Source organism: Protopterus annectens, chromosome 4.part0 (assembly GCF_019279795.1).
Source record: "Protopterus annectens isolate FY-2018-M chromosome 4.part0, PAN1.0, whole genome shotgun sequence".
Taxonomy (NCBI): Eukaryota; Metazoa; Chordata; order Ceratodontiformes; family Protopteridae; genus Protopterus; species Protopterus annectens.
This window is the reverse complement of record NC_056733.1, coordinates 109550963-109563787: the sequence shown is the minus strand read 5'-3', so window position 1 is coordinate 109563787 and position 12825 is coordinate 109550963. Positions and strand designations below refer to the sequence as shown.

The following is a 12825-nucleotide window of genomic DNA, read 5'->3' as shown; positions in this document are numbered from 1 at the left end:
ATGTTGACATGGAAATGGGTGAGCCCAGACACAGATCTTTTTACCTCACCCCGGAACTATCAGTTGGACAAATTTTGCACAAGAACTCATTGAAAAGTGGATGCTCTGTCCTTCAGCTGGAAAAACTTATCAGTCTATGCCTTCCCCCCTCCCCCTCTACCTCTGCTCTCCAAAGTTCTACTAAAGGTCAAACAGGACAAACCAAAAATGATTTTGATTGCTCCAGACTGGCCTCGCTAACACTGGCACCCACTCCTGTGCAGTGTGTCACACCTTCCACCGTAGCACCTGCCTCAGACACCTTACTTACTGTCTCAGCTCTTATAGCTGGTCCTAATGCAGTATAATTTCCTCCTCCTAACCATAGCTTTGGGAATCTACCCAAATGTAATGACTGCAACAGTGAAACACGAAGAACATAGTACAGTTGTGTACACTTACCAAAAATGTTGATGTTCGAGTGTATTCACTGTTGCAGTCTTGGTTACCCTCCCTCCATCCCCCTATTTTTCTCTGGCTATACCTCTACTTTCTTTTACTATGCTTAAAAGCCCTTTTGGTGTATTTGCTTTTGGTTGGAGGTATATTTTTTGTGTTTTTAATTTTATTTGCTCCCCATTTGGGAGGGCACCTGACATCTGGGGCAAGAAAAACTGATGTAATGGCGTCGGCTGCATGTTTTATACCCCTGACGTCATGGAAGAAGGGACAGCAACTGACGCAGGACCCAAGACTTTGGTAATCAGGCTGACTGAGGGCAACCTGCCAGCAGATTACCCAAATGTAATGACTGCAACAGTGAATACACTCGAACATCTACATTTATGTAAGTGTACACAACTATACTTTTTGACCCCTATTGTTTAAAAACAACTATATTGGAGAAGATTCCTATGGGCTTTCATTCCGAAACTGTGTGTAAGAAGTTGTATAAAGAAAGTGTATTTATTTTAAAATTTAATACTATGGCTTCTTTGAGGCTTAAATTGCTTAATTGATGCTTTACATTTGTATTTAAGAGGGTGTGTTTTATTCTTGTTTTATGTACTCCTTGAAGGCTTTGCCAAAGTGCTGGAGAAGTATTAAATTTATTGGATTGGTTCCTGGCTGTTTTCTTCTGTTTTTTGTTTAATATTACAGTTTTCATGGCCTCTGACCCAGCTTTTAGCAAAATGAATGCCCTGGTGCGTGCATCTCTGTCTGCATAAGCTGCTTGTATAAAAATGTCGTACTCTTGCTCAAATATTCTTCAATTCTGTGCAATATTCTGTTCAAGTACAAGTGGTAGGGGCTTTTTAAGTCAGTCTGCCATGTTAACACATACCAGTGACGTTTTTTGCAAATAAGGACAAACATTCATGCACATATGCCAGAAATTTATGCCAGTATTTGTAACTTTGTTCAATGCCTTTGTGCTTCTGAATTTGTACCTTTTGGGCTTTTTGAAGTAATGCTAATGAACAAACTCGTAGTACCTCTGAATAATTGGACTTGGCGAAATAAACTTCTCGGGCGCTTTAACACTCTTGTAAAATGCTAAAGTCATTTATCATTTTAAGAATCATCTCAAACAACTTTACGATGCGAGTGAAATAAACTCTCAGGCACTGTAATACTCTTGTAATGCCGTTTTGCAATAAATCACCTCTTAGTGTAAGAAGCATATTAGATAACTGCACAGTGTGAATAAACTGGACCTCTCTTGCCCAGAACTCGATAACATTTTGAAGTAGTTGCACTTTGCGAATAACTGCATACAGCACACTGAAATGTCCCCAAAGTGGTGGTACCTTGCTAGGCAAATCTTTGCAGTGCAAGAAACACTCTGTAATGGCGGCACTTTGTGAATAGATACACCCAGCACAAGAAACTTTTCGAAATGGCTATATTTTGACTGTAATTCACGAACTAGTTGCACTTTGCACACAATACACTCTTTGAAATACATGGACAGTAATAAGCACACACTGTAAGCACTTTTACACACTTTGAGATACTTCAAATAACTTTAGTTATGCCCTTGCTACAGTACGAAGTTGTAGTTATGCCAAAACATAGCACTTTGCCAAAACACATGCAGTCACCTTGCTTTATTTTTGCTTAATGTGCCCTTTTTGCCCTTATTATATTTGGTTTTGCTCGTTTAAGCCCTTTTCATGCCCCGTGTACTTTTCTTGTGCTCGTTTTACTCTAAACATGCCCAGTTTTGCTTTAAACACACTCATTTTACTTTAAACATGCTCGTTTTATCTTTAAACTTGCTTGTTTTATCTTTAAACATGCTCGTTTTGCTTTACTGTTAATCGTTTCATCAAATACTTTAAAACATTTCTTTTTAGCCAACAAACTTTTTGTGCCTTCTGCTTGCTCAGTAATTCGGTTTGTGCCCTTGTAACGCCCCATCTTGCCTCTTATATCAAATAAACAGTTTATGCTGCTACTTATTACCATTGATTCTTTTCTGGCTCTTTGTGCTTGTTTCTGTTAGTTTTACAGTCGCTGTCATCTCTGCATCTCATGGCTCTTGATCTTGTTCTCTTTAATCCCGGTTCTGACATGATGTTGGTCTCCCACTTTGGGCACAATAGAAGAACATCCATGCTATGGAGAGGTATGGGAAGAGAGTGTATACTTCTGCTACTTTGACTTTTAGGGCCATTAATTGCCAGAACCACATGACTAGATATGTCCTGGCTATTTTGTCCCAGTGTGTGTGTGTGTGGGGGGGGGGGGGCTGATTCCTGATTCTGACATTGACTTCTGCTATTTCTCTTCTGATCTCTGCTTGTCAGATAGCTTGCAATTCCATTAATTGTGGCCATGATGCATGCAGCTGATGCCTCTTCTAGGGCAGTTGTATCGGTTTTAGTCTTGAGGTGATGCTCTTGGTTGTACCTTCAACCCTTACCTGAGGACACTAAGGCCAAACGTTTAACTTTTCCCTTAGACAACCAGAGTAAGGCCAGCCTTTTAAATTTTCCCTTAGACATCCAGTCTTTTGGCACTGTTGTTGCAGATTTGTTTAAAATCCTTCAGAATAAGGGCAAGATTATGCAAGACCTGAAGCAAATGTGCATTTCCCCTGTACCCAAGTTCCAGAGGAGCTATCCATCTAAATCATCTTTTTTTCTGTAGGCAGCCTACACAACCTCCTATGAGTAAGAGGATTACTAAGTGAATTTGTCCAGATAAATCCATTTGGAGTTCTAGAGACCAAAAAACATATTTTCCTGACAAATCTGCATGTGTCTGACACCAGCCTCCCCTTCTCTTCTGCCAGATTCCACTGTCCCTCAGGCTAACCCTTTCCTTTCCCATTTGGCAACAGATAACCACAGATACCTGTGATCTTTCCATCATCCAGTATGGTTAATTTAAGGTTTGGGATATCCCTTCCTCCATTTTCCAGTCTTCCTCAGCTTTCTCCTTGACACCTTCCTAATGTTGCCTTGGTTCTGCAGGATCCGGTGGATCAAAGAACCATGCAACCTGTTCCGTTTTCTCAGCAGTGAACAAGTTTTTATTCTAGAATGTTTCTGGTTCCCAGGAAGGAGGAGTAATGGAGGCCCATTCTAGACCTATATTTTCCAAACAGCTTTCTCAATGTTCTTTCTTCAGGATTCTCTCTCTTCAAACACTTTTCCCTCTTTTGTTTCCTCAAGTTTTTCTGGTATCTTAGGATGTGAAAGACACTTCGTACCTCACGACGTACCTCACTGTACTAAATTCAAGTTAACCTACGCACCTATAAATCATCTAAGACCTATGTACGATGTTATATAAAAAAAATCATAGTCACATATCCAAATGTATACGTATATAAATATAAACATAAATATATGTATGCTACTAGAGAAGCTATCACCAAACAATTATGTATAAATTTGGTATATATTTGATATATAGGAATTAGTACAGTGAGGGTATTTATTAATTATATTTATATTTTTGAAGTATTGTGAATTTATTAAGTATATAGTGTTTATAACACTTATTTTAGCAGATCTTATAGGATTTTATACATTCTCATATCTATTATTTATTTTTTAGTAATGTAAGGCACTTAGGATATGGAATGTAGTTATAGTAAAGTTACGTGCACAAATTTTGATTATGGACACAAAATAATGAAAAGTTTCTTACTGTTATATTTTTACAGAAAAGTTTTAAATAATTTTATATACTGTTTTGTTGATTATCGAAATGAAATATTGTAATATTATTGGATGACAGGTACTTGACATTTAGCGCTCTTGGAAACTGAGCGCTTATGTCACTGTAAGAAGTTAGAATTTTTCTGGCGCCAAAAAAGGTATTTAAACTACTAATTGCTTTAGGCGATCAGTTCTGATGAAGCCCGATTGTCATGGGTGAAAGCACTTAACTGATTTTTAAGGAATATAGTACTTTCATTAAGAATTTTTACTTTTTGGTTTATCGCATTGCACATTATAGCGCATTGAGTACGTTTGTGTTTTTTGGCATAATAAATCGGCTTATATCACATTGGACGTGTGGCACTTATTGGTGGATCCGCAGACTGTATTTTATTGGCATTCGTTACCAGTTTTGCTTTTCAGTAGTTTATATGATGGAGTATGCTAGTAAGGAGGTAGCTAGGGGTTATGTAGAGGAGGGGGTGTTAGTTAGTGATAAATTTATTTACTACCTACCTCAGTCCATCAGAGCATAGGGGCCAGATCATGAGGTGAATTTGCCATTTCTCATCCAGTGATCAAGGTTTTGTTTGAATAGGATCTGGAATTAACTCTGCCTCACATGAATGGGGAACTTATTCCATAGTACAGGGATCCTTTGAGATGCATCTGTCTCTCCAACATGTTTTATTTATGTTGCAAGCAAAGTTCCAGTCCTTGGATTTAGTGTTTCTAGTGCTGTTTGTTTTGGTTTTTTTAATACTTTTTTTTAGCAAATGTAGAGTGAAGTATAGTAATTGAAGTTAATAGGAGTGCCTCAGCCTTCCCTGAAGATAGTACTATATTCATATGTGGCGTATCTTAGTTGATGCCAGTGAAACAACATTGCTAGACTGGTATTATACGTTTGCTGAAGATCCTACAGCTACTTGAAAATCGTGTCAGATTGTTGTTGACTGTGACTAGAAATGAATTTGTGTTAACTTATGCAAGCTTTTTCTTTGTGCTAGTACCTGGCATACCTATACTTCCTTGTGGTGGTCTGAGCCAGTTGGGTTGTGTAGTCAGTCCTTTTGACTTTGTACATTTGTGTGTTGAGCAGTCAGTAACCTGCATTTTAATAATTTGGTTGGACTTCAGTGTCCTGCTGTCCATATATTCTTTGGCCAGTATTCTTACATTTCAAAAAGGAAAAAAAAAACTTTTGAGATTTTTAGTACACTGTGTAAGGTATCACTTTTTTGTTTCCTCAGATGTGCTCACAGTGCCACAAAAATGGGGCCACATTAGGTTGCTACTACAAAGGTTGCTCTTTTAAGTACCACTATGTCTGTGCTGTTGAAGTTGGTAAGTAAATGCATCTGACATTTCCTCTTTCTATTCCGTTCAATTTCCAGTGTATTTTTTTTTCACATTCAAATCTTGTATCATGATCTATATTAAAACAGACAGAATTTCACAACTGTCACTTTCCTTTGAAATACATTAGTATCAATGTTGGTCATTAATGTGAAAGGTGAGATTAATGGAGAAGTTGCATAGGATATAGTAGTGGTGCAGTGCAGAGCTAACCGTGCAAGTTAAAGACCATTTATTTTACTGCATTTTAAGAACTTTGCAAAGTTGTATTACAAGAGGGTCATCACTGTTGCTTTGCAGTATTTACTTGTATATATCCTTTTTCATTTTAAACAGCTATTTACACATGGTGCTTTCATCTGTAGTATTTTTAACTGTGGATAACAAGCCTTGTGCCATGAGAGATGTGCCTGAGAGTTATGGCATCATTTCCTCTCAGAATGCTGAAGATTTGGTTTCCCACCACACTGACTCGTAATCTCATTTGTTTGCATGTACCATAAGGTCTTCAGAGATAAAATTTTGTACTACCGAGGGAGCAGCATTTACCATGCCTTAGTTTCAGAGTAAAATTTTTCTTCACTTTCTTTGTGCTGTGCTTCTGAACTCGGCTAGTATCCAGCATCAGATGTTGCACAGAATTCCATTGTATGCCAGTTGATCATTTGGAAACTTTAGTACCCTCTCCTCCAGTGTGTACTGCTGTCAGTTGCAACTGTTATCTTCTATTCAATGTATGATATCAACAGAGTAGATGTTCTTCGTGTTTCACTGTTGCAGTCATCACATTTGGGTTATCTGCTTGCAGTAGCCCTCAGTTAGCCTGATTAACAAAGTCTTGGGTCCGGCGTTGTTTGCTGTCTCTTCTTCCATGATGTCAGGGGTATAAAACTGCAGGCGAAGCCATTACACCAGTCTTTCTTGCCCGAAGCAGAAGCAGTTTGCAAGTGGTGGTCGGCAGACTCCTGAAATTTTCGTTTTCGAGTTTCAGAACTGAAGTCTTCAACTAAAAGCTAAGTACCCTGTTGGGGAAACTTTTTCTTGCTCTAAACCGATGTCAGTAAAAATAAATAATTGCATTTCTTGTGGAAAGCAAATACCTCATAAAGATTTTCATTCGTACTTTATTCCTTGCCTAGGCCCTGACCACGACGTACCTCGCTGTCGGTTTTGTCTTATTTAAACCTCAGACTATCCATCGTCAGTATATTTTCGCTTCTGAATATTTTGGTGCTCGGTTCAGTTCTCCTGATATGTCTTCGGTAAGCCATCCGACTAAGAGACCTACGACTGAGTTTGCTTATGATACTTCTGACCTGGATTCTGAAATTTCTGTTTCCTCTGATGACCAGAATTTACCCTTATCTACCTATGAGGATTCTGATGCTGAGGACTCTATTCCCTCTGCTCCCCCTCCAGAGGATTTCTCTTTTGGTGAAACCTTGCATACTCTCAGGGGTCATTTTCGTTGTGAAAGTCAGGATTTCTCTGATTCTAAAAAGAGGCTTATGGATTTCTTACTCCTGCCACAACACAGGCCTTTAGCCATACCTCCTCTACAAGACATTGTTGTTGATGCTTTTTCTGACTCTAGCTTGGCCCCTAACTCTTTACCTCCTGCTCCCAGAAAACCTGATAGATATTACACGGTTCCTACACTCACAAGTTCCTTTTCAAAAATCCTACTGCGGATCCTGAGACCATTTCACAGGGACCCAAGGGCATTAAAGCTACTACTGCCAAAAATCCTACCCCGTCTGATAGAGACTCCAGGGCACTGGATAGCTGGGTTAAGAAGGTATACACTTCTGCAACTTTGGCCATTAGGGCCTCAAACTGCCAGATGTCCTTCAAGGATGCATCTGCAGTCATAACATATGGGTTGTCCTGCCTCAGGCAGCCCTTCGGTCGGCCGGATTCCAAAGTCTGGGTCTGGCCTCGGCTGATGTCGCACTTTCCCCGACGTCACAGCTTCTGGGGTATAAAGGCATCAGCCGACGCCATTTTCCTCAGTCTTTCTTGTACTTTGCAATGTGGTTTTGATTCACTAGAGGCATCTTGCAGGGCTGCTGTAACTGGGTCTGTACATAGAAGGCATGCTTGGGTTAAGAAGCAATTCTTGCCAGATCATGTTAAAGCTAAATTACTGGATGCTCCCTTAAATCAGGACCGCCTGTTTGGCAACAGAGCAGAAGAAGTTCTTAAAAAGAAAAGCTAAATCTATGCAAACCGTTAGAGATTTTTTACAAGCACAACCTCCAAGATTTAGTAGGCAGTGGCCTTCTAAGAATTGGTCCTTTCCTGCCTCTTCCAGACCTTCTCAGTCCAAACCCAGATCCAGCAAAGCACCCAGGCTTCAGCCCCAAGGTACGCACAGGACTAAGCAGTGGGGGGGCCTCCACTTCAAATCTGGGAGTAATAAAACTCCCCCCATGGTAAACTGTCTCAATGACTTATTTTTAAAACTTCCAAGCACTTCTCAACTGACTGCCCCTTTGGGGGGAAAGAGTGCTCTTCATGCAAAGAACTGGGAGATCATTACACGGGACAAATGGGTTTTAAATATAGTGTCCCAAGGATACAGATTTCACTTCAACATGTTACCAACGCCAAACGGTTGACCAGATCTACCCCCAAATCAGTGGGCATAGGCCCAAAGCAAGTACTCTCTCTCTTAAGCATAGGGGCTTTTCAGTTGGTACCAGAAGAGGAAAAGGGACAGGGTTTCTACTTGAGACTTTTTCTGGTGCCCAGAAAAGACAATTCATGGTGTCCTATCCTGGACCTGTCTACTCTAAACACCTTTTTGGCGATTCCAAAATTCAAGACGCTAACTCTTCACCAGTGGCTTCCTATGCTAGGCAAAGATGCCTGGTTGGCAACACTAGATTTTAAGGAAGCATACTTGCACATCCCAATCAGGGAATCTTGCAGAAGATACCTACGCTTCAAAGCAGGCTACACGCACTATCAGTTCTCTGCATTGCCCTTTGGCTTATCTACTGCGCCCAGGGTATTCACAAAGTGCCTAACTCTAGTCATTGAATTTTGCAGGCAAAGAAATGTTCAAATATACCCATACCTGGACAATTGTCTAATTCAGGCAGAAAGCAAGGACATGCTTTTGAATCATCTGACCTTTGTACAAAGGGTGCTAACTTGTCTGGGGTACATCATAAACGAAAAGAAATCACACCTGGTACCCTGTCAACAAATTATATTCCTGGGAGCAAGCTTAAATACAACTTCCCAGATGGCTTTCCTCACGCCAGAGAAACATTCATTTGACAACCTACTTCAAACAAGTGGCCACAAAAGCCCTGCTGTTTGCAAGGCAAATACTACAAGCCTTGGGGTTCATGGCCTCCTGCATTCTTCTAATTCTATATGCAAGACTGCATATGAGGAAGCTACAGTGGTATCTAAAAAGCCTATGGTGTCAACATTTTCAGGCTCTAGAAGCAATGATTCTTGTCATACCGTGCCTACACCTAGAGTTCCTTTGGTGGGCAGAGGTCTGCCACCAAAACAAGGGAATACCATTCACATTACCCCCCTGCCGCCCAAACCCTAACAGACGCATCAGACTATGCATGGAGGGGGCTCACCTGGCAGGGAAGTGCGTTCAGGGCAAATGGAACCCAAGTCAAATGCACCTGCATATCGGTCAAAAAGAAATGTTAGCTGTACAGAATGCTCTGACAGCTTTCAAAGACCACATTCTTCCAGAACAATTAATGGTAAAGACGGACAGCACCACTGTTATGTGGTACATCAACAAGCAGGAGGGTACCCATTCTTACCCCCTCTGCAGACATGGCATTGTGGAACACAGCCTTGCGCTACCAAGTGCATCTACAAGCTCAATTCCTGCCAGGAAAACTAAATACACTGGCAGACAGACTAAGCAGAAACCTCATGGACCCACACGAGTGGAAACTGGAACCAAGGATTTTCAACGCGTTGACAAGCAAATGGGGGAGCCCAGATATGCCTTTCCTCCTCTGCTCTCCAAAGTACTACTAAAGATCAAACAAAACAGACCAAGGACGATTTTGATTGCACCAGACTGGCCACGCCAACACAGGTACCCCCTTTTGCGCAGTGCGTCACTGTTGGCCTCATGGCACCTGCCTCAGACTCCTACCCTGTTGTCTCAGCTGGAGAACTAGATTCTGCACCCTCAGCTTCAAACACTGAACCTAGCAACCTGGCTAATGTCCTAATCTCTCCTTTACCATCCCTCAGTAAACCAGTGATGGATATCATTTTTGAGGCAAGGAGGCCTAGTACTAGAAAATATTATGCTGAAAAATGGAAAAGATTTTGTGCCTGGAAACAATCTGAAGGGATGAGCACAGCAGCGCCCAATTTACCTCAGATTTTACAATACTTAACTGAGATGCTTCACAAGGGCTTGTCTTTTTCCTCCATCAAAATTCACGCCTCAGCCAATTCAGCTCATCATAACACAGAACCTTCTCTCTTCTCTCATCCACTGCTCAAGCAGTTCCTCAGAGGGGCCAGAAATTTAAGACCACCCAGGAGAGCTCCAATTCCAGCCTGTTACATTAACTTTGTATTGGAGAAACTCATTCTTCCTCCTTTCGAGCCAGCTGCTACTGCAGGTTTAAAATTCCTTTCTTGAGAAACAGCTTTCCGTTTAGCAATCACTTCAGCAAGAATGGTATCTGAATTATAGGCCCTTATGGCAGTGGAGCCTTTAATCATCTTTCCTGCAGACAGGGTGTCCCTCAGATATAATCCCTCATTCATGCCCAAGGTGGTATCAAGTGTGGCTCTTAGTCCATCCATTTGCTCAACCTTCTTTCCTAATCCACAGAACAAAGGGGAACGGATACTGCACTCCTTAGATGTGCACAGACAACTTAGATTCTACTTGGACAGGACTAAACCTCAAAGGAAATCTGAACTGCTGGTGGCATTTGTTGCAGGGACAGAGGGGAAGGCTATTTCAAAGCAAACGTTTCTAAATGGATAGGCCATTAAATTAATTTCTGCTATAAGCACCATGGAAAACCTATCCCACAGGGGATCAGACCTCACTCAACTAGGGCTGCATCTACCTCTCCAGCCTTTCTCAGAGGCGTCCCTACCAGGGACATCCTAGAGGCTGCTACCTGGAGTTCTGAACATACTTTCACAAAGCATTACCATTTGCCAATTTTCTCTAAATCCAGAGCTGGCTTTGCCACTGCAATCTTGCAGGGCCTTATAGCCGGTCCTAATCCTATCTAAATTCCTCCTCCCATCCTTAGCTTTGGGAATCTACCCAGATTTGATGACTGCAACATTGAAACACAAAGAACATAGTACAGTTGTGTACACTTACCATAAATGTAGATGTTCGAGTGTATTCACTGCTGCAGTCCTGGTTACCCTCCCTCCAGCCCCCTGACTTATTTTGGCTATACCTCTACTCTCCTTTACTATGCTTAAAAGCTTTTTGGTGTATTTGCTTTTTTTGTTGGAGATATAACCTTGTATTTTTATATATTTAATTGCTTCCCATTAGGGGAGGGGCACCTGACATCTGGGGCAAGAAAAACTGATGTAATGGCGTTGGCTGCATGTTTTATACCCCTGATGACCTGACGTCATGGAAGAAGAGACTGCAACCGACGCAGGACCCAAGACTTTGTTAATCAGGTCGACTGAGGGCTACTGCAGGCAGATAACCCAAGTGTGATGACTGCAACAGTGAATACACCATCTACATTTATGGTAAGTGTACACATCTGTACTTTCTTCTGCATACATTGTCAAAAGACAGTGCTTTCGGTCTGGTGTGCATTTTTCCTGTGTTAGTGATACTGGTTTTGTACCTGATCTCATAGCTATGAACCAGTCAGGGACAAATTTCATCAGAATTGGGGACAATCAGTGACATTTGTAAAATATTAGTACTGTTAACTTGTAGGGTTGCCACCTTTCATTGTGGCTAAAACTGGAGCAAAGCCACACCCCTTGCATCACCAGTAACCCCACCCACTCCACCCCTCCCCGCCCATATTCCACCCATTTTGTAACGTCATGCTTACATCACCTTGTGGGGAACGCCCCCTTTTTCCATCCCTGCTGCCTGTTTTCGGCTGATTTACTATGCTTTTCTGTAAAAAAAAAAAAAAAAAAAAAAACAGAGTAAATCTTCCAGTTTACAAACTCCGATAGTCTGTTTCCTTTTTTTGAAACAGAATACCGGAGTTTGTACAGTGTTTTCCAGACTACTGGAAAATCAGTTTGATTTCGGATAGTCCGGAAAAAAAACGGAGGGGGTGGCAACCCTCTTAATTTGAGACATTCAGAGAATAAGAGAATGTGAATTAATATACATTTTCTGAAGTAAAAAGTCTATAACTCTAATTATTGTCATTAAGTGTAATTCACCATTTCTACTCTACTCCAAGCCACCGGTTTTAGGAGGGTTTAAGAAGGGCAGAGCTAAAATTTAAGCCAGAATCAGGGACAGTTGAGAGGTTTGCCTGATCTGCCTATGAGTAGGGTTGCCACCTTTAAAGTGGGCCAATGTGGGACATAAGGGTGTGACCAGTATTACACTGGCCACACCCTCTACCTATGACATCACCACAGAAGTGGTGAAGGAGATGCAGTTCTGGCTATTACAGTTTGTTTATTACAGCATACTGAAATCTCTTACAACCCATTTAAATTATGCAGCTTTAACAGTAAGTGAAGCATTACTGCAAAAGCACTTTTTACATACATTACTCGGGTATAACAGATATTAAATATTACACAACATGACACTATTGTTATTAGACAAGTATGCTTGTTTAAAAAAGCAAAATGTGTCTTAGTTCTACATATTACACTAACCATAAGTGTTCTGAACTAGAAAACTAAGTCTACATACTGCACACAAGCACAGTATTTTAAATGTGTATAATTAGAGCATGTTTATTGTAAATTAAAGCAAAAAAATCCAAATTTTACTTATTACACTAACTGTAACCATTCTAAACAAGAAAACCAAATCATCTACATAATGCACACTGCAAGCAAACTTAAACAACCATTCTAACATCTGTGTAGAATGCCACATGCTCTGTTTACCTCTGAACATGCCCCCACCCCCCAAAAATAAAATTATATACACACATTTTTGCTTTTAAAAGTACTTCTTGCAAATCATCATTAAACAGCCACCATAAAATAAATTACAATGCACAGCAGACCCCATTTACCTCCTAACATAGCATTAGTAAGAAAAAAAAGAAACAATAAAGCCTATAGCACAATGAAGAAAGAAAATGCCAAAAGCATCACA

The 12825-nt window shown here is 40.7% G+C and overlaps 1 protein-coding gene across 1 annotated transcript in view; it reads left to right on the top strand.

Moving 5' to 3' along the window:
- LOC122799216 overlaps positions 1–12825 on the top strand; it is a 971249-nt gene that overhangs the window by 336363 nt on the left and 622061 nt on the right. The window contains exon 4 of the mRNA XM_044068134.1: positions 5411–5504. Within this exon, the coding sequence (XP_043924069.1) occupies positions 5411–5504 (94 nt within the window). The remainder of the gene's footprint in view (positions 1–5410; positions 5505–12825) is intronic.